The 20,249-nt window shown below is 47.6% G+C and overlaps 1 protein-coding gene across 2 annotated transcripts in view; it reads left to right on the top strand.

The window, feature by feature from the left end:
• Positions 1 to 239: 239 nt before the first annotated feature.
• Mmp28 (matrix metallopeptidase 28) overlaps positions 240 to 20,249 on the top strand; it is a 26,583-nt gene continuing 6,573 nt past the window's right edge. The window contains exons 1-4 of one of the 2 annotated variants that reach the window (XM_031352929.1): positions 240 to 549; positions 14,405 to 14,484; positions 14,571 to 14,758; positions 19,129 to 19,353. In XM_031352929.1, the coding sequence (XP_031208789.1) occupies positions 439 to 549; positions 14,405 to 14,484; positions 14,571 to 14,758; positions 19,129 to 19,353 (604 nt within the window). In that variant the 5' untranslated portion in view covers positions 240 to 438. Of the gene's footprint in view, positions 550 to 14,404; positions 14,485 to 14,570; positions 14,759 to 19,125; positions 19,354 to 20,249 lie in introns of both variants that reach the window. The other variant, XM_031352928.1, reaches the window with a different exon arrangement.

Raw genomic sequence — 20,249 nt, 5'->3', positions numbered from 1 at the left:
TCTCCTCCCACAGTCAAGTGCCTCCCCCATCACCTGACTGAAATGGGCCTCCAATAGGCCAGGACCCCTCTTTACCAAAATCTTAGATAACTGAAGGACTAGGAGTCCTATCCTCCCTCGCCCTTTTGGAGAGACTAGGACCAAGCACAGAGTTGCAGCAGGAGCCGGGAGCGGCTACACCGCCGGCGGAAGAGGATAGGGCTGGCAACCGGGCTGGTGGGTGGGGCGGCGGCCGGCACTCCCGCCCCTCTCCGCCCCCTTGGTCTTCAGGCTGACTGACCCGCAGGCCGGCATCGCGGGTGCCGGACAACCTCGGGCGGCGGTGGAGCCAGGCGCTGGAGAGCCTAGGGATCTGGTGGGTCCGCACGCGGGCCGGGACGAACTGGTATTCGTGGGAGTCCGGCACAGCTGACCACCCCCGCCCAGCAGCTCGCTGTGATGGTAGCTGGCTTGAACCTCCTGCTGCGCGCCCTGCCGCTGTTGCTGTGGGGCTGCCAGAACGCACAGCCCACCCAGCACGGACACCCGGAGCTGCGCCAGAAGGCAGAGGTACGGGATGTGCCTGGCGGAGCAGGGGACATCACCCGCGGTCCCCTCTGAGCGACCAGCTGGGTCCCTTTGCCCTGACAGCTTACAAAGAGATGGGACAGGGTTACTCCCTAACTAAGCCAGAGCTGTTGGGACCACACAGGCCTGCAATCCCTCATTAACTGGCAGGGTCAGGACACAGGTACCAGACAGGACAGGCAGGCTAGAGCTGGGAGAGAACCCCGCCTTCACTGCTAAGCTGAGGTGACTAGCTGCTCACCCATCAAATGTCCCCACACCTTGAGTGCAGTGCAGAGGGTACTGCTGACTGACCAGAGAGACTGTGGCCTCCTGGCTTAAGCTTTCCTGATTATTGAAAGCAAGCCTTTTAAACTGCTCAAAACTAATTTGATCTGTCACACGGGGACAGTCTGCAGAGGCGAGTATTAGGGAGCTTTAAATAGTGTTTTTGGACCAAAAGTGAGAAAAGGAGAAGAGACAGAGGTAAACGTCAAAAGGTTTCTCATTTCACTTTCCTCGGTTCTGCTTGGCGCGGGGGTTCTGCTTGGCGCGGGTAGCGTAGTGGAACCTTTGTTAGGTGAAGTGGGATTGATGTAAAGGGGTGTATTTTCCACTTTGTGATTGTACTAGCAACAATTTCATGTGCGTGTGAACACACACACACACACACACATCTTTTTTTTAAAGATTTATTTATTTATTATATGTAAGTACACTGTAGCTGTCTTCAGACATTCCATAAGAGGGAGTCAGATCTCCTTACGGATGGTTGTGAACTTCCATGTGGTTGCTGGGATTTGAACTCAGGATCTTTGCAAGAGCAGTCAGTGCTCTTAGCCACTGAGTTACCTCTCCAGCCCCGAAACATCTGTTTCTTTTCTCAAGAATAGGACCTAGGTCTCCACTATTGAAAGAAGTGGGAGTAAGCTTTCAACACTTGAGTCCAGCTTCTATGTCCAGACTTGCTCCCCTGCCCGGTTTCTTCCATTTTCACTAGTTCCCATCACTGCTGGGAATATCTGGAAACGACCTGGTCTTAATAGGTAATCCTCTCTTGGACTCATTCAGCTCTTCTCTTTGCAATAGAGGAGGCAACTCTCCCCTTTCACATATAAGGATTCGCTTGTCTCTCTGGATTTACTCTTACAGCATCAAGAGTCCTAAGGTCCCAGGAGAAGGCTTCTGCCCACAAAGCCAAGTTTTGCTATGAGTCCCACCCCTCCTCCCCTTAGGCAATCCCTGGCAGAGGAACAGAGACAGTACCTCTGCTGCCCATGTCTGTGGTGGCCCCAGATGTCGAGAATTTCATCTTGGGGTATGCTTGGGGAACTTAATATCTAGCAGATTGAGTCCCATTCGATCCATTTAACATAAATTGGGGGAAGGGGATTTTAAGTTCTGGGCATAAAAAAAATGTTTTAAAAGTATGCATGTGCCGGGCAGTGGTTGTGCACGCCTTTAATCCCAGCACTTAGGAGGCAGAGGTAGGTGGATTTCTGAGTTCAAGGCCAGTCTGGTCTACAGAGAGAGTTCCAGAACAGCCAGGACTATATATAGAAAGAAAAAAAGCATGCATGCTCTGGAAATGTATAGTGTGCATCTCTGTGTGTCTGTGCAAGAACAGAGTTGTGTGTGAGAGTCTATCTGTGTTTCTGTGCATGGTTAAAATGTCGATTGCTTACATGGGCTTCCAGACTTGCATGTACACCAGGGTAAGTCACTTATCCAGTAGGCACCCATAATGCCTGTTTCACAAGACTGATGTATGGTTTCATTGAAATTATGTATCTTAAACACTCAGCCCAGTACCTAGTACATGGAAAGAAATCTGTACAAAGAAATTGTTCTCAACATTGTTGATGTTAGAATTATCTGTATTGTTATCTTAGAGCATTGAGCTTTGGATTTGGAGCTCCTGGCCAGGAGTCTGGCTCTCCAACAACAACACAGAACAAAGCTTGTGAGACAATGCTTTTTTTTTTTTTTCAGCATTGACCAACGAGCAGCAGAGGGCTTGCAGCTCATAATAGTGTTGCAGTAACTATGGCTATGACAAATAGCCATATTTTTAGGGCTCACATGACAATTTTATGTCTCATAAAAGTCAGGCACCATGAAGCATGCCTGTGATCCCAGCATTTGGGAGGTCTAAGCAGAAAGATCAGAAATTCAAGGTCATCCTTGGCTACAGAGTAAATTTGAGGCCAGCCAGGGATACATGAAGTCCTGTATCAGAAAATCAAAACCAAAACAAAACAAAACATAAAGCAGAATGACCCTGTAAGATTTGGTGAAATAAAGCAGTACTTATTAAGTTCGCAGATACCGTTGATCAAATTTTCAGGTAAGGCACACTAGGGTAGCTTCTCCCCAACTCTAAAATGTCTGGGGACATTGTCTCACAGCCTGGCCCTCAACCAGTGTTAGGTCGCTGAGGGAAATATAGCCCTCATAGATGGGAGCTCTGAGGGCGAGCCCACCATGTCTCTGGTTCTTGACTTGGACACAGTTCCATGACTGCAGTGCAGGGAAATAGAGCAAAGGCAGAGCCCAGAGTCCAGCTGAACTGAGGTGGCAAAATCCAGAGTTTAGAGCAGTGGAAGTCGCTAGAGTGCTCAGAGCAGTGTGCCACCAGGAAGGGAACTAGGCTCAGGGGGATGCTGTATGTCTATATGGGGTTCGCTGTAGACCTTGGCCTGAGGACTTCCCTGGCATGTGCAAGTTGAGACAATGTGGGCCTTAACAGAGGACAACTGGCATATGACTGGAGACTGGATTTGGAAATTGAGCAGGTCTATAGGATGTTAGAGGTCTGGCCTAGACAAAATAGACAAAAGTTGAGTTCCCCAGGTGTCCATTTGAGGCTGCAGTAATGCCATGTGTTAGTGTTAGGTCTAGGTAGACCAAAACTTAGAAATGGGGGGACACAGAGTGCATTGTCCCTTACTGGAATTTCCTTAAAAGACAACTGACTAAATAGCCCAGTACATTGGACCCTGTAACATCACATGCAAGATGTTTGACAATAGAACAAGAAACAAGGGGGGTAGGGTAGGAAAGGAAATTATGCTGTCATTCCTGAATTGGAAGTGTCTGGTGTGAAGTAGAAAACAGAATGTGTCAAGTGGGAAGTGTTATATTGGTGTAATAGTAACTGTAAGTAGACTAAAATAGGTTTTTAAGGATATACTGAGATGGGTTAAGGAAGTAATACATACGCCAGAACAAAATTAAGCCTTGAAAAGATCTGCCCGTACGTGTTTACATATTCTGAACATTCTGTAGAAATGAAATCATATAAAATGTGGTGTGGGATGGGAATTAAGGGCTTTTTTATTTTATTTATGTATTTACTTTAGGACAAAGTCTCACTCTGTAACTCCAGGCTACTTTCAGATTCACTATAAAGCTCAGCCAGACTTCTGCCTTAGTTTCCCCAAAGCTGGGACTACAAGGCAGGATGTAAACCAGGATCTCCTACCTAAAATGTGGTATTTGTGGAGAGTTAGAGAGTTTGAGCATTTCTAACCCACTTAAGAGCAGAACAAAGCCAGCCATGGTGGCACACACATTTAATCCCAGCATTTAGGAGGCAGAGGCAGAGGCAGAGGCAGAGGCAGAGGCAGAGGCAGAGGCAGGCAGATCTCTGAATTCATGGCTAGCCTGGTCTACAGAGTGAGTTCCAGGACAGCCAGGGCTACACAGAGAAACTCTGTCTCGAAAAACCAAAACTTAAAAACTAAAAAAACCAAAAACCAACCAAACAAACAAAAACAAACCCAAAACAAAACAAAGCAGAATAAATATACATTAAAAACAACAACCAATGGTCTCCTTATGGTGGCACTTAACTTCTTCCCAGCACTCAAGAGGCAGAGGCATGCTTATCTCTCTTATTTCAAGGTTACACTGCAAGTTCAAAGACTGCCAAAGCTACAAGAGACCTCTCAAAAAAAGTCTCAAAGAGCTGGGCGGTGGTGGCACATGCCTTTAATCCCAGCACTTGGGAGGCAGAGGCAGGCGGATTTCTGAGTTCGAGGCCAGCCTGGTCTGGTCTACAAAGTGAGCTCCAGGACAGCCAGGGCTATACAGACAAACCCTGTCTCGAAAAATCAAAAAAAAAAAAAAAAAAAAAAAAAAAAAAGTCTCAAAGATTAAGTAAATAAACAAACAAAGCAACCAGCCTCAGGTTTAAGCAGTGGTAAAGTGCTTGTCTAGCATGTGGGAGGCCCTGGGTTTTATCCCAACACAGACACAAGCTGGTTTTGAGATTGCTCAGCAGGGGAGGGCACTTGCTCAGTGAGCCTGACAGTCTGTTGTTTTTTAAATAAGCCTACAGCACCCCATACTCCCAGGCACCAGGTCTGAGTCTCCCATCTAAGTACTAACTAGGCCCAACCCTGCTTAGCTTCTGAAATCAGGCATATTTAGGGTGGTATGGCTATAGACTAGCCTGACAGTCTAGTTGCTTCAGTTAAACCCCCAGAATTCCCAGTGGAAGGAAACAACTTTCTTTCTTACTTTCTTTTCTTTTTTTTTTTTTTAAGATTTATTATTATATGTAAGTACACTGTAGCATCAGATCTCATTATGGGTGGTTGTAAGCCACCATGTGGTTGCTGGGATTTGAACTCAGGACCTTCAGAAGAGCAGTCAGTGCTCTTACCTGCTGAGCCATCTCTCCAGCCCAGGAAACAACTTTTGAAAGTTGTTTCCTGACCTCCACACATGCGTGTTGTGGTACGTGTGCACACACATGCGCTCACACACACACACACACACACACACACACACACGCACATGCACATTCACAAATAATAAATTTAAGAAACAAATAGTTAAGGTTGTAGAAGACTTGAGCAGCAGTTTCAACTGTGTTGACCTAATTGATATTGATGGACAAATACACCCCCCAACCTGAGAATCCCAGAATATACATTCTTTTCAAGTGCAAGTGAATTATTTACTAAGATTGCCATACCTGGGTTATAAAGTAAGTCCAAATACATTTCTAAGCAGGAGTATTGCAGGTTATGCCTTCTGACTAAAACAAACCTAAATCAGGAATCAGTAACAAGATATACAACAAAGCTGTAAATATTTAGAAATTAAGCAACACACTTTTGAATTACTCACAAGTCAATGGGCTCACAAGAAAAATTGGAAGACCTTTACCCAGCAACGTTTAGGGATATAGCTAAAGCAATATTCATTTAGTGAAATTTAAAGCTTTAAGTGCCTACAGTGCACAAGAAAATGTTTTTTTTTGGGGGGGGGGGGAAGGGGAGCTGAATATCCTGGACCTTGCTCTGTAGACCAGGCTGGCCATGAACTCACAGAGATCTACCTGTGTCTGCATCTTGAATGCTGGGATTAAAGATTAATCCATCTCTATGCCCAGGCTAAGAAGAAGGATTTTTTTTTTATAGTATAGAATAGAGTTTATTTAGGGCATGGGGAGAGGAGTTACGAGGGTAGTAGAGGCAGAGGGAGGAGACAGTAGAGACAGGCCAAATGAGGAGAGGGGGAGCAAGAGAGCAAAAGGCAAGAAAGAGGCAAGAGGGCTATAGAGATGGCTCAGCGGGTAAGAGCACTGACTGCTCTTCCGAAGGTCCTCAGTTCAAATCCCAGCAACCACATGGTGGCTCACAACCATCTATAATGAGGTCTGTCTCATTACAACCACCTGTAATGAGATCTGTCACTCTTTTCTGGTGCGTCTAAAGACAACTACAGTGTAAATCTTTAAAAAAAAAAAAAGAGGCAAGAGTAAGAGCAAGAAGGATTTTAGATCAATGATCTGGACTTACATTCTAGAAAAGCTAGGAAAGGAACAGGAGTGTAGAAGGAAAAAAAGGATGAAATAGGCTGTGCGATCATGGGCTAATTCCTTCACTTCTCTGGGCTGCAGGAAAATCAGGAGGTAAAATGTTTGAATGATGGGAGGGGCGGTACGTATGCGTGTATGTGTGCATATGTGTGTGCACAAGCACCTGACTGTGCAGCCATATCTGTGTCTATAGTTTTTGTTCAACTTGGAGGTTTTGTTTCATTTTTATTGAGACAGGGTCTTGCTTTGTAGCGCAGGCTGGCCTCAAGCTTGTGGTCCTTCTGCGTTAGCCTCCCCAGTGCTGGGATTGTAGGTCATGTCCATCTGACTGTGTCTGTCTGTGTCTGTTTCTCTGTGTGCCCACAGAGCAATAAAGTTTAGGGCTTTCCAGAAGAGGCTTTGCCTGGGAGGATTTACTGCTTTCTGAACGCTATGAACAAGCTCATTGTTGTCCAGTTAGGAAAACTGAAGCTACGCACAATATTCCTAAGTAGGAAGGGCCCCCATCCCTGAGTTGCGAGACTGAGTTAATGAATGACATCACCACCCCGGCCCCCATTCCCAGCCAGATTCTGCCCTGTGTTGGGCGACAAACTCTCCCAAGGGATCTATCTACCCTTAGCTTTGTTTGGATCTTTTTACAACAAGCAGACTACTAAGTGGTGGGTCCCATGACCTGCTTTCCACACAGTGGCCTCCCCCGTATCTGCACAGCAACCCCCTGTGTGAGGTACAAGAAGCTGGACTGTGTATTTCTCTGGAGACTTTCTTAGGCTTCTGTCGAGTATCGACGCCAAGATCGTAGTGTCTTTCTCATACCCCAGAGCCATTTGTTTGACTTTTGTGAGTCAGAAACTAGAGGCCTGGGCGTGGAAGCCATTCCCAAGAGCTCAGCATAGTGACTCACGAATAAAGGGTAAATAGAAATACAAGAAAGAGGTCCCAAAGGATCACAGAGGGCCACAAGTCGGGTGTGGGGGAGGGGGAAGCATTTACCAGCCCAGCTTGAGAACAAAAAAAAACAACAACAAAAACAAAAAATCAAAAACCTGTGGAATGGAAGCAGGACCCAGTGAGGAGAGTCTGTTGAGCTTCTCCTTAAATGGAGTCATGGCTAGGGCGTTATCTGGCACCCTGAATTTAGATCTGAAAACCTAGTAAGGGCTATGTCCACACAAAAGGCAGTTCTGCATTAGAAAGAGTGTAATCCCAACCCTTTGGGGGCTTAGGGAAGAGGATCTACAGTTCAAGGCCTGCCTAGCTACAGACTCAGACTTCCTCCCTAAAGAAAGGGATGGAATAAGATTGAATCTTGATGAGATTAGCCAGCCAATAATTTCCATCTTGCCTAAGGACCCAAAGAAAAACTACTTTAGGTGTTATCTATGTTACACCTGGACCTCTTGAATGGCAGGAATGGGTCAAGGGGAGAAGTCAGTCAGATGGGAGGGAAAAGCCTAGGTCCAATCCACAGGAGAAAGCTGGGCTGATCTTCACCCCCACCCCAACCCTCCATTGTCCTCCCTCCACCCCTCCCACTCCTCCTTCACCCCCCACCCCCAAGGCTGGGAGCCAGGGAGGCAGAGCTTTCTTGAAACAGACATTGGCGGGTTTTGAAGAACAAGGTCCAGTGCTGTTGGGAACCTGTGGCTTGTCAAATGATCTGTTAGGGTGTGCACAGAAGAGCGCCCTGGGCTCCATCTGACAACAGTGGAGTCCACTGTCCAAGCAGCTCCTCCTATCTGCCCGACTTCCGGCAGAAGAAAACCCCAGCTTCACCTCTAGTATTATCTACTGTAACATGGGAGTAAGTTCACCTGAGTTTGCTATCTTCCTGCAAGGTGGTTATAAGGTTCAAAGGAGACATAACACCTAGAAAGTTCCACAGACTTGAAGGACTGCTTGTGCTCCTGGTCACCAAAGACGCCCTGTCTATAGGTCAAGGCAGGGTACCAGCTGCTGTTCCTTACATCTTAACTTGGCTAGTAGCTAGAGTCACACTTGAAGGATAAGTGGAACCCACTTCGTGCCTGTGTGGAAACAGAAACCATGCAGTAGAAAATGACATGGAGGGCTGGTGAGATGGCTCAGTGGGGAAGAGAACCGACTGCTCTTCGGAAGGTCATGAGTTCAAATCCCAGCAACCACATGGTGGCTCACAACCACCCGTAATGAGATCTGATGCCCTCTTCTGGTGCGTCTGAAGACAGCTACAGTGTACTTAACATATAATAAATAAATAAATCTTTGAAAAAAAAAAAAGAATATGACATGGAGCCCAGCACTCAGGAGTTATTAGAGGCAGGGAGATTGTTGCAAGTTGCAGGCCAACCAAAACCTCGAGAAACAATCCCCCCACCAAAAAAAAAGGAAAAGGGGGAAGGAAATAATGAGAGAAAGAAAAGGAAGAAAGGTAGATGGCCTAGCGCATGGGTATATGGGTAAAACAACCTGGTTTCTGCATGAATCTGTCATTTTGCAATTTTCAAATGCTTTGTGTGTACATGTGTGTGTACATGTGTGTGTACATGCATGTGCATGTTCCCAAGTGTGTGTGCATGTGTGTTCATGCCATTATGATACTTTTCACCTGTGGGGTCGAAGGAGAGCCTGCAGGAGTGGACACACTCTCTCTCTCCACTACATGGGTCCTAGGGATCAGATTCAGGTTGTCGGGTTCCGTGGTGAGTGTCCACCCACTGGGACATCTTGCCAGCCTCTTTGCTTTATTTTTGCTTCTGAAATTGATGCAGAGGGTGCTTAAGAGACTGATGACTAGAGTGCCCTGGCAAAGGTCCCTTCTGACAGTAAAGCCCTGTGACCACAGAAGTTAAAATACCGTTCTTAGTGGGACGACTTCCCTGGAGCTTCCCCAGAGCATCTCACTCAAGTTTGTGGTAAGGGAAGTCAGGTCTCCCACCTGACGTCTACTGGGGCAGGGTGGTGAAGTAGTTCTGTCAGAGTGTACACACTGGTCGTTTATCTGCAATGACAGCTAGGGCTGGGATAGATCTAGGGCTCTAATCCAGTCCCACATTTATAAGAGGAATCTGAGGTCCAAAGAATAACAGGCCTGAGGACACAGCAGCAGCAGCAGCAGCAGCAGAGACTCAGCTCTCCGTCCAGTGACTCAGTTCTTGACTCTGCCTCATTATGGTGCTCAGAAACAGCCAGAATTTCCCCTTCCAAACAGGCTGAGCTAGACACATACCCGTTCGTGACAAGTAGGGACCCATACTGGAGATCCTGTAGAGTGGCAGTCCCACCCAGTCTGTGAGCATGCTCATTTTACCCAGACACCACTACCACTCCCAGGGACATTCAGAAATGACTCCCCAGGAAAGTGGCACCATCCTTACATAAGATGGGCCAGGCATGTTGGCACAAGTTTTTAGGCTAAAACAGGGTGAATCACCTCAAGGGCAAGGCTCTCAGCTCCCTTTCCCTTTAGAGCTAGCCTTGGGCTTCCTAGGAGAGAGAACAGGCAAGCAGAGACCAGGGAAGAGAGACAGACAGTTGCTTGAACTTCAAGGTAGGGGAGGAGCTGCCTGGCACCACCTTCAGAAAGTGGGGGAAGGGATAACCCTGGATAGAGCTCAGAGTCCCTGTGACACACAAGCCAAACCTCAGAAAATGGAAGCCAGGAGGAGAGATTCCAGCCCCAAAGAGGCAAGAATGAGGCCCAGTGTTCATCCACCAGTCTGGGTCTTGTGAGATTCCTTCATTTCCCCACTGTCAAGCAGTTACCTCCCCACCCTACTACTGACATTTCTCCTATGTAAAACCGGGCATTACTCTAATCTTGGCAGAGAGACTGAGGCACAGAAAAGTAGCAAAGAGGGTTAGGACAGTTCCAGGGGCGGAAATCTCCCCGTTTATCGCCTCTTTCCTCTACTGCCCAGAACTTCAGAGTACTAATAGTAGCAAGGGGGCCTGCCCTTCCTGTATGTCATTTTAAATGTCTAAATATGTGTTGTTATGCATAAGTATGAGCGTCCATAAGTCTAGATGATCTCCATTATAATATTTGACTGCTGTTATGGAAATATAAAATGTCAAATTCTTAAAATGCCTTTTTCTCATTCTCTGGTGCCTTGGCTTGGCTGGTGTCCTGGGCGTGTGTTCCTTCTCCTTAATGGGAATTCAGCTCTGCAAAGCCACTGCAGAGGCCAGCATCTCCCCCTCTAACGACCCCTGAACCCGCCTCTGCCTTGTTGCCAGAGTACCAAGCAATGCAGTCCAGCCAGGAAACAGGGGCGCCACCACACAACTTCCCCTCCTCCCCTCTGTCCCAGAACTTCAGCCAACTCCCTGATAAAGTCTGGGCGGGCTTGTAGGGAGAGAAACAAGGGAGTGCCAGCCAGGCTGACCTGTGACCCGGTCTCCTGAAAGTCACTGGTCCAGCTAAAGGGCTTCCTTATAAATTCCTCTTACCAGCCACATCAAAGGAAGGGGAAGAGGCAAGGAGGAGAGCCAGAGCCTGGCTGCAGTGAGGCAAGTGCCAGGTAGCAGTCCCTGAACAGAGCACCGAAGCACAGGAGGACTGTGTTCCAAGCCTGCAGTCAATTTTCCCTGCTAAAGAGAACTAGTGAAATCAGCACTTGCTGGGCATTTGCAGTGTGCCTGGCACTCTGCCCGATGTGCATGGCTTTCTTTATTATTTTTTTAAGATAGCATCTTACAGTGTGGCTTTGAACTCACTATGCTAAGCTGATCTTGAGCCGGAGACCCTCCGGCTTCATCTTCCTGAGTATTGTGATCACAGGCATGTACTACCGCACTCTGTGCGCATTGTCGATAGTCCTGAGGATCCTGTGAGGTCCACCTTATTGTCATCATTGGAGGAAAACAGAACAAAACAATGAGAACAAAAACTAAAGCTCAAAGAAATAATGTCCCATCACCTAGAGACCTAGTAGGTCAAGGTTAGAAACATTTATCTTCAAGTCTGGTGAGCAATCAATATATGATCTTGCTGACTGGGACCCTAGGGTTCCTTTACGCCAAAATTCATCTGAAAGTGATGTACGTTACAGGGGGAAAGAAGAAAACAAGAGTGCCGAGGCACTAATAAGCAAACCATCAGAGAAACATTGAAGCTAGGTTGGGAAGTGGCCTGATGTCCAGAAGGAGAGCTCCTTATGGAACGTGTCAGATGGGAGCCTGACAGTTGAGGTTACCAAAGATGGATGGGGATATTTTGTTTGCTTTGTTTTGTTAGTTTTTTTTTTTAATTTTTGTTTTATTTATTATTTATTTCTTTATTTTTTTCATCAGTTATAATCAAAGGTTGATTTTATTGTTTATATTTTTACGGATAAAATTTACAAATATTATAAACTTTCAAAATTAATTGATTCTCTAAACTGTACACACTAGACTCAAACATTTCACATTCTAGGATGTTGGTAACTTGGTTCTCCTTGGAGAAAGCACACAAGCACAGGGTTTCCTGGTCACAGACCCACTGGTGTTTGTTCAACTGTCTCCAGCTTCTACAGTTTTCTTCTGGAGTGAGGAGGACTGAGCTGGGAAGCAGAGAGCAGCAGAGAGAAAGGAGGCTGAGACAGTGACTGGGGGGTCCTTTAGCAGGGTTCCAAGACATTTCTACTAGACAGAGAGACTCCTGGACAGTGACTGGGGCATCTTTTAGCAGGGTTCCAAGACATGTCTACTAGGCAGACAGACCTATTTATTTCTTTATTTATCTTGGGTTTTGTTTTGTTTTGTTTTGTTTTGTTTTTTGAGACAGGATTTTTCTGTGTAGCCCTGGCTGTCCTGGAACACACTCTGTAGACCAGGCTGGCCTCAAACTCAGAGTTCTGCCTGCCTCTGCCTAAGAAGGTCTGGGATTAAAAGTGTGTGCTAGCATCACCACCTGGTTTGTTTTGGTTTTTTAAAAAAATACTTATTTCTTTTATGTGTATGCACGTGCCTATTCACCACAGGCCTGCAGGAGTCCATGGAGGTCAGAAGAGGGTGTCAGGTCCCCTGGGACTACAGTTACAGGTGTTTGTGGACCGCCATGTAGGCACCGGGAACAGAACCTGGGTCCTCTGCAAGAGCAATATATCCTCTTAATGCTGAGTCATCTTTCCAGCCCCTGCTTTGTTTTTAGGGACAGGGTCTAATACAGCCCATGTTAACCTCAAACTTTCTATGTATCTGAGGCATCTTCCCTTGCTTCCTAACTGGTAGGCTCCCAGGGCCTCACTGAGATGGAAAATACAAAATAGATGTAAATGAAATACATGAAGGGGAGGCCTGCTGGTCCTTTTTGAGTCCTCTTTTCCAGCTATGTGTGTGACCTGAGGCAGCAGCTATGGCAGGAATTACTTTGAGTTGCTAAATATAGCAAAGAAAGGTGAGGAAGAAGAAGGAAAACAGAAAATTATTATTTTTATTTTATTTTATTTTATTTTATTTTTTGGTTTTTTGAGACAGGGTTTCTCTGTGTGGCCCTGACTGTCCTGGAACTCACTCTGTAGATCAGGCTGGCCTCGAACTCAGAGATCCTACCACCTCTGCCTCCAAAGTGCTGGGATTAAAGGCATGCGCCACCACTGCCCAACCAGAAAATTATTTCTGTATAGATAAGCCAACAGAGAAGACATTGAGACTGGTCATGGTGGCACACTTCTTTAATCCCAGCACCCAGGAGGGAGGCAAAGACAGCCAGATCTGTGTGAGTTCAAGGCCAGCCTGGTCTACTTTTAAGTTCTAGGTCAGCCAGAGCTTCATAGTGAGACCCTGCTTCAGAGTCTAGCAGCTAAAGGGCTGGTTCTACTCAGTTGGTAGAATGCTTCCTTAGCCTGTATTCAACCCTCAGTCCCACAAAAATCAGCCATGGTGGTATATGTCTGTAATCCCAGCACTTAGGAGAGAAAGCTGGGAAATGAGGCCATTTATCTTCATTCAAGGTCATTCTTGCCTTCATAGGCAGCTCAGGACCAGCCTGGGATAAATGAAACCCAAGAAGGAAGGGAATGAGTGTGAGGAGGGGAGAAGGGACTTTTTTTCTTCCATATCCAAGGTGTGGCTTATGGGGGTTTATCAACGCTCCTGGCAAGCAGGAAGCCAAGGGCACCAGCTCCCAGAGGTTAGATCTGGTGATGGGTGAGGTAATGAGTCACCCTCTTCTCTCAACTGGCACCAACAACTTGGTCACTGGGAGACTGCCTTCCATGTACGTGAGGGCATGCAGGCACTAGGCGGCCAGGGGACCATGGGACATTCTCTAATTGTTTGCTTCCCAGAGGTTCTCAAAGGATTTGCAGATTTCTAATTCAAAATATACTTCTCTAGAAAGTCATATTTTATGTCAGGTAAAAAGTTGGTTGTAAGTAAGCATATTTAATGTCAAAGGGCTTTAATGTCCTTGCCCTTTGGGAGAAGAGAATTAAAAAGAAGCTAAAATCAGAGGGATAGCTTTATGCAAGACCAAGCAGGGCGGAGCCAGGACCCCATCAGTTCCTAGAGTTCTTAGATGTTTCAGAGCAAATGCAATGCGCATGCATGCTGCATATGTGCACGATGTGATGCATGTGCGTGCTGGATGTGTGTATAACAGGTATACCAGGTGTTCAGTGTGGGGGTGCCTCCCCTGTGACAGAAGCCATGTTAAGTGGTTTTGTGACCAGTTCTCATAAAAGAATACGTTCTTAATAGCAACTGCTCTGTAGCTGAGAAACATGTAGCTAAGAGAAGTAACTTGAAAGTTTGAATTCAAACCCAGACCAGCTTGCCTCCAAAGCCCATCCCTGTCCAGCATGCCCTACTAGATTTCCAACCACGCCAGACGAAAGCTGGATGTTCAGATATGTTGAGTGGTTTGCCTTCGATCCTTCAGCTAGTAGTCGATGATGGCCTTCTGACCTTAATGCCAGAACTTTCTCTGCTGTTGTTTAAACATATTCTTGGGACAGGGAAGGGAAACTGGTGTGGATGTATGTGCCTCAGACCCTTGTACAAGAGGAGACAAGGATGCCGCTTGATGAGAGCTGCTGACGGTCTTCTCTCCCCCAGGCATTCCTGGAGAAGTACGGATACCTCCGTGAGCAGGGCTCCAAAGCTCCTGCCTCCACTCTGTTCAAGAATGCCATCAGGTATGATGGAGGGATGTGAGGGGGTGCAAGATACATGCTGCCCCGGACCCTCCTCTGCAGTCCTTTCTCTCACTTCCTTCTGGCAGAGAGTTCCAGTGGATATCCCAGCTGCCCATCAGTGGGGTGCTGGACCAGGCCACACTGCACCAGATGACCCGCCCACGCTGTGGGGTTGCTGATACTAACAGTCAGGCAACTTGGACAGAGAGGATCAGTGCCCTGCTTGCTGGACAGCGAGCCAAAACGAGGCGTAAGAAACGCTTTGCCAAGCCAGGTGAGTGCATTGAAATCCAGCTAGGCTGGGATTTCCCAGTGTCCAGAAGTGCTATGACCAAAAAAAAAAAAGTGGCTGAGGTGAGACAGAACTGTGGGAGAAGCCTATCTTCCCTAGAGCTGAATTATTTGACTCGAGGACCATAATGAGGAATACAGATATTTAACTCTAAATTACATCTGCATTGATGAGTTTTCATTGTGTATATATTCTCCAGATTAAACCTCATCAAGCCCACTCAATTCTCTGATCACTTTTCTGTGCAGGGCAGGTAAGCTGTTGTCCATAGTTTTCAGGGATGTCTTCCATATTGCCGTTATCTCCAGGAGAGTCGATTCTTTTTCGTAACACTTATCAACCAAGATGTGATCCACTGAGTTTTATTTTGTCCATAGCATTTAAAAAAAAAAAAAGATTTATTTATTATATGTAAGTACACTGTAGCTGTTTTCAGACACTCCAGAAGAGGGAGTCAGATCTTGTTATGGATGGTTGTGAGCCACCATGTGGTTGCTGGGATTTGAACTCAGGACCTTTGGAAGAGCAGTCAGTGCACTTATCCGCTGAGCCATCTCTCCAGTCCCTGTTCATAGCATTTAAAAAAAAAAAAAACAAAAAAACAATTTTATTTAGATGGAATTAACACACCATGCAATTTACCCATTCAAAGTATCCAATTCAATAGGCTTTAATATATTTGTAGAATTGTCCAACCATTACCACAAGCTAATCCCTCTTTCCAGAAGGTTTCATTATCCTCTGAAGAAACGCCACTCCCATTAGCAGTTAGCTCCCCATTGTGCCCTGCTGCCAGCCCTGGCAACCACTGATCTGCTTTCTGTCTCGGGGGATCTGCCTATTTTGAACATTTCATCACAGCCCATTATTGTACTCTGCCCAGTTTCTCCTTTTGGAGGCTGTCTTTGTCTTCTCTCTCCCTCCCCTCTCCTCCCTTCCTGCTACTTCTTTTGCAGAGGAGGATTTGAACCCAGAGCCATAAGGGATGCCTCTGACCTACATCACAGTCCTTCTCTCCTCTCCTTCCTCTCCTCCTTTCCCTCCTCTCCTTTTCTCTCTCCCTCCTCCTTCTCTCTCTTCCTCTTTTTCCTCTTCTTCCTCCTTCCCATCCCCCAATCTAATATTTCAGGGTCAAATGCTACCCATTTAAGATTTATGAAGATTCAATTTTCCTGTCTGTTTTCCACAAATAACGTTTTACTGTGTGGAATTTTAGTATCGTGGTTGCTTTGACTAACTCGGTTTTTCTTTGATCAGTTTTTGCAGCTTTCAGGGCTGCTCACAAGGTGAGGTTTTTCTGTCAGGTTTTCAAGTATAATTGATTGCACTGTGTGCACGTTGGACCGTGCCCACTTTTAACTGTGCTGTTTTTACCAACTACACTCACTGTACACAGAATGTGTTTTCTTGTCTTAGCTAATGTAGAAGGAGATTGTGGGCAGCTGTAGGGTGGCTGTTTCCAGGCATTTGCTAGTCCATTGCTGGTGCATCTGCATGTCCATCCACCTCGGCTGCCCTGTTCTGAATGACTGTAGTCAACCAGAGCTCTGGAGTCCTGGCACTGGGGCAAAGATATCCTTGGCACATCCCATTGTGTTCCTGGGCAATAGAATAAAAGAATGAGATAAAAAAAAAAAAAAATAGGGAGGCACAAGCTCACAGCAGGCCAGAGCAGAGAGGACACTGGAGCCTCAGGTTTGGGGCTCAAATATCAGTTGTCATGACAAGTCATGGACTCAGTTCTGATCCCTCCACCTCCCTTACACAAGGGTCAGACCTTCTTAGTCACAAAGGAGAGCCACCCAAGACTACTAGTGCTAGATGGCCTGTGGGCATGCAGTGGGAAGTGAGCAGGCCCAGAAACACTTGAGCCTGAGTTCTGGGGTTGCTTCTTACTTTCTCCTCCTCCGAAGGTAGGGTCTAATTGAGTGCATTTGTAGCTAGCAGATTGGAATACCTGATCACCAGAGAAGTGCAGGACGACTAGTTAAGTTTGAACTCAGATGAACAATAAGGAGTTGTATTTATAGTTTCATGTTCAAATTTTACCGGCCATACTGGATTCATACGTGCTGTGTCTGGAATCTCTGGCCAAGTACCTGCTCCTCTCTGTGCAGGTAGGGCTGGTTTCTAGTTCACAGAGTTGGGAAGTTTACCTCTCCTCAGAGTTGGTTGGTTGAGGAAGTGGGTGTTTTCTAAGCCCTCACCACATTTCAGGCAGTATCCTGATGCCATTCCAACAGGTAAGCCTTATCAACACCACTGTACAGAGGGGGAAACTGAGGCTTGGAGAGATTCCACCGATTCCTGGGAGCTTGCATGTACAGGACTACCATCTCAGCCTAGAGCTGGCCCAATCATCAGTTGCCTGCTGGGAGGCAGGACTCCACTATCCTTCCCACCCCAAACTTCTAGCTTTCCCATCCCTGGCCTCCTTCGTTCTGCCCTTCCCTAGTCCCTTTGGGACCCTGAAGAGAAGGCATAGCGGCCTGGGGTTATCCTGAAAGGCAGTAGTGCCCAGGCAGGACTTGAGAATAGGACCTCGAACAGGCAGCATCTCCTGGGGGCCCAGTCAAAGAGGACAGGGTTTCAGCCTAGTGCTGCCCCTGCCCGCACACAGGCAGTTCCTTCCTTCCTGGTCCTTCCCAAGGAAAGCGCTCTTGTTCCCCCTCCCCCAATTCCTGCTCCTATTCATTCTCCCTACCCTTCCCCCACCCCACCTCACAGAGGATTCTTTTCTGGAGACCTATCCCCTTCGTTGGCCATTAAATGACTACCACCCTCCCTCTTCCCTGCCTCTGGGTGGAGTGGGGGATGACTGCAGAAGGAGCCACCTGATACCATTGGCTTGAGGGTTCAAAGTTTGGTTTGGTGAGGGTGGTTGGGAAGAGCCTGAAAGTCACAACAGGATGTATGAGAGCCAGGTGCAACTGCTCTGTGTCCCGGGAGGACTTAAAGCAAGCAGCAGAGTGTTCTTAGTAAAGAATGAACTTGCCTGGGTAGATGCCTCAGGACCCCACAACCTTGCCTCCACCTTCCCTGTATCCCTTCCTCAAAATAATTCCCTCTTCACTCCCTAAGGACTGGTCACTGGCTGAGAGGCAGTAGTTGGGTGGCTGCCAGGCCAAACAAGCTCAAGGAGAAGCATCGCTTTGAATAGAGTGGGGCACACCCACCCCCACTTCCATGGGTAGAGAGGGCCAGAAGGAACCTCCCTTCTATATGGGGAAAATCTCGGCCTTTGCTAAGCTTTGACCAGGCCAAGTGATGTTTAGGCAGATTTATAGGCCTGGCATCTCTTCGGAGAGGATTGCTTGCTTATCTATGTGGTACAGTAGGAGTCTTGGGCCGGGGAAGAGGTGCGAGGAGTGGGTGTCCCGCTCAGTTCCTCTCTCATTCGGCATCTGTGGGCAGGAGCCTTCCCCTCGGGTCACAGGCATCAAAGTCTGATCCCCAGGAATCTTGTCTGAAAGCCATGAGGCTTCCATTTGGGATTTCAGACTCTGAGTTATGGGGCCCAGAGGCCATCCCTGACAAACCCAGAAGCCAGACTTTCTGGCTACTCTGCCCCTGGCTGTACAGCAAACACAGATGGGTCCAATGTAATGAATGACCTAGAGCTGCGGCAGAGGCCAGAGTCCCAGCCCTCAGGGAGGATCTGAGGTTTGGGCCAAAGGGAAAGCCGACTTAAGAAAGAAGAGATGGAAAACTTATTTTGGGCCTGTGACAAAATACACCCTTTGTTCTTATTTGTCTTCAACTCAGAGTTCTCCAGAGTCCCCAAGGAAGCGGAGAGGTTAAGGGGTTAAGGAAAGAACTCAATATATGGGTTCTTTGGTTGTTGGCCAGCTGCAGGCCCTAGATTCTGGCAAGTCCAGAGTGGAGTCTCTGGGAGGTGGCAGGAGGCTGTGAGGGTGGATGGAGCGCTTGAGGCAGGCACAGTTGTAACTTCAGTGACCCCCACTGTCTCTCCATCCGGAAACTGAGGATGGGCCTCAGAGTGACTGTCGTTCAGCAAGAGGTATGTGGCTTCCTCAGACTCAGCCTAGGATATGGAAAAGAGTAAGACCAGAGACCAGGGGTTCAGACTGATCCTTGGAGGGGGTCTTTTTCCTTGAAGAAGCTACATCTCTAACAGCAGACCTCCCAGGCCAATAAATTGGAGACTCTGCAGGGGAAGGGTAGCCTGCTCAGGGTGAGAGCTCCCTTCAGCAGTGACACATCTTTCCTCCTATCAAAAAGGAGGCTGCTCAAGGCAAGAGCTGAGTGTTCTCTATCAGATCAAGGGCTCCTGGGCCTGTGGGGACCAGCCTCAAAGCGCATATGACTCACATGGCCTTTCTGGGTAGCAGGTAACAAATGGTACAAGCAGCATCTTTCCTACCGCCTGGTGAACTGGCCTGAGCGCCTGCCCGAGCCAGCTGTTCGAGGGGCAGTACGTGCGGCCTTCCAGCTGTGGAGTAATGTGTCGGCGCTGGAGTTCTGGGAGGCCCCAGCCACGGGCCCTGCTGACATCCGCCTCACCTTCTTCCAAGGAGACCACAACGATGGGCTGGCCAACGCCTTCGATGGCCCAGGTGCTGTCATGAAACTTCCTTCCACAAGCAAGCGGGGTGCCTGCCTAAGAAAGGCAGCCTGGGGGTGACAGTGGAGTTTCTTCTTGAAAGCACAGCCAAACCAGGTTCTCCTCCAAAGGACCCCCCCCCCCATCACCTCATCTGTAAAATAAGAACAGGTCCTGCCCAAGGTGTACCACATGGCTGAAAGGGACAGCGAGATAAGGCTTGATGTGGAAAGTGCTTTGCTAACTGTAGAGTATGCTAGGAGAACATTGGGAGATCCTGTCTATTCCTGCTTCTAGGCAGGCCTGGGCTTCTGCTATTCTCCAGAGTAGACCTTCCTAAGATATCCTGAGACCTCTGTCAGCCCCTTCCTCTCCTGTCCCCTGATAACCAGGAGCCTTTACCCTGCATTAATAGAAGTGCTTCAGAGATCATAGCCACAGCCCAGTCCATTTGTCCCCAGCCTGAAGGCTTCCTCTGCAGTGTGAGCCCTTCTTCCATTCTGCTCGGCCTCTGGCCTTCAGAATCTGCCTATGGGCTGTTTGCACTCCTCAGAGAGAGCTGAGCAGGCTGAGCAGTGCTGGCGACAGCTGAATTGCCTCCTGCTCTTGTCAGTCCCTGCCGACCTGGGCTCCTAGAAGGCTGAAAGGACTCTTGATGAACTCCTAGGCTCACATTGTCACAGCACTGTTTGCTAAACTCTGTCAGGGTCACCTGCCTCAGTGGAAGATGTACATGAGGGGCAGGACTTAGAAGCCGCATCTAGTTATTTCTGTGGGGACCCAGATGTACCTGTGACAATCACTGAGGAGGAGCCAAGGCAGGGAGAAGGGACATGTTTACACAAAATTAGATACATCAGCCAGGAGTGGTGACACACGCCGGGAACCCTGACACTCCAGTGGCCATGA

This window comes from Mastomys coucha, unplaced genomic scaffold (genome assembly GCF_008632895.1).
Source record: "Mastomys coucha isolate ucsf_1 unplaced genomic scaffold, UCSF_Mcou_1 pScaffold5, whole genome shotgun sequence".
Taxonomy (NCBI): domain Eukaryota; kingdom Metazoa; phylum Chordata; class Mammalia; order Rodentia; family Muridae; genus Mastomys; species Mastomys coucha.
This window is presented reverse-complemented; position numbering and strand designations above follow the sequence as displayed.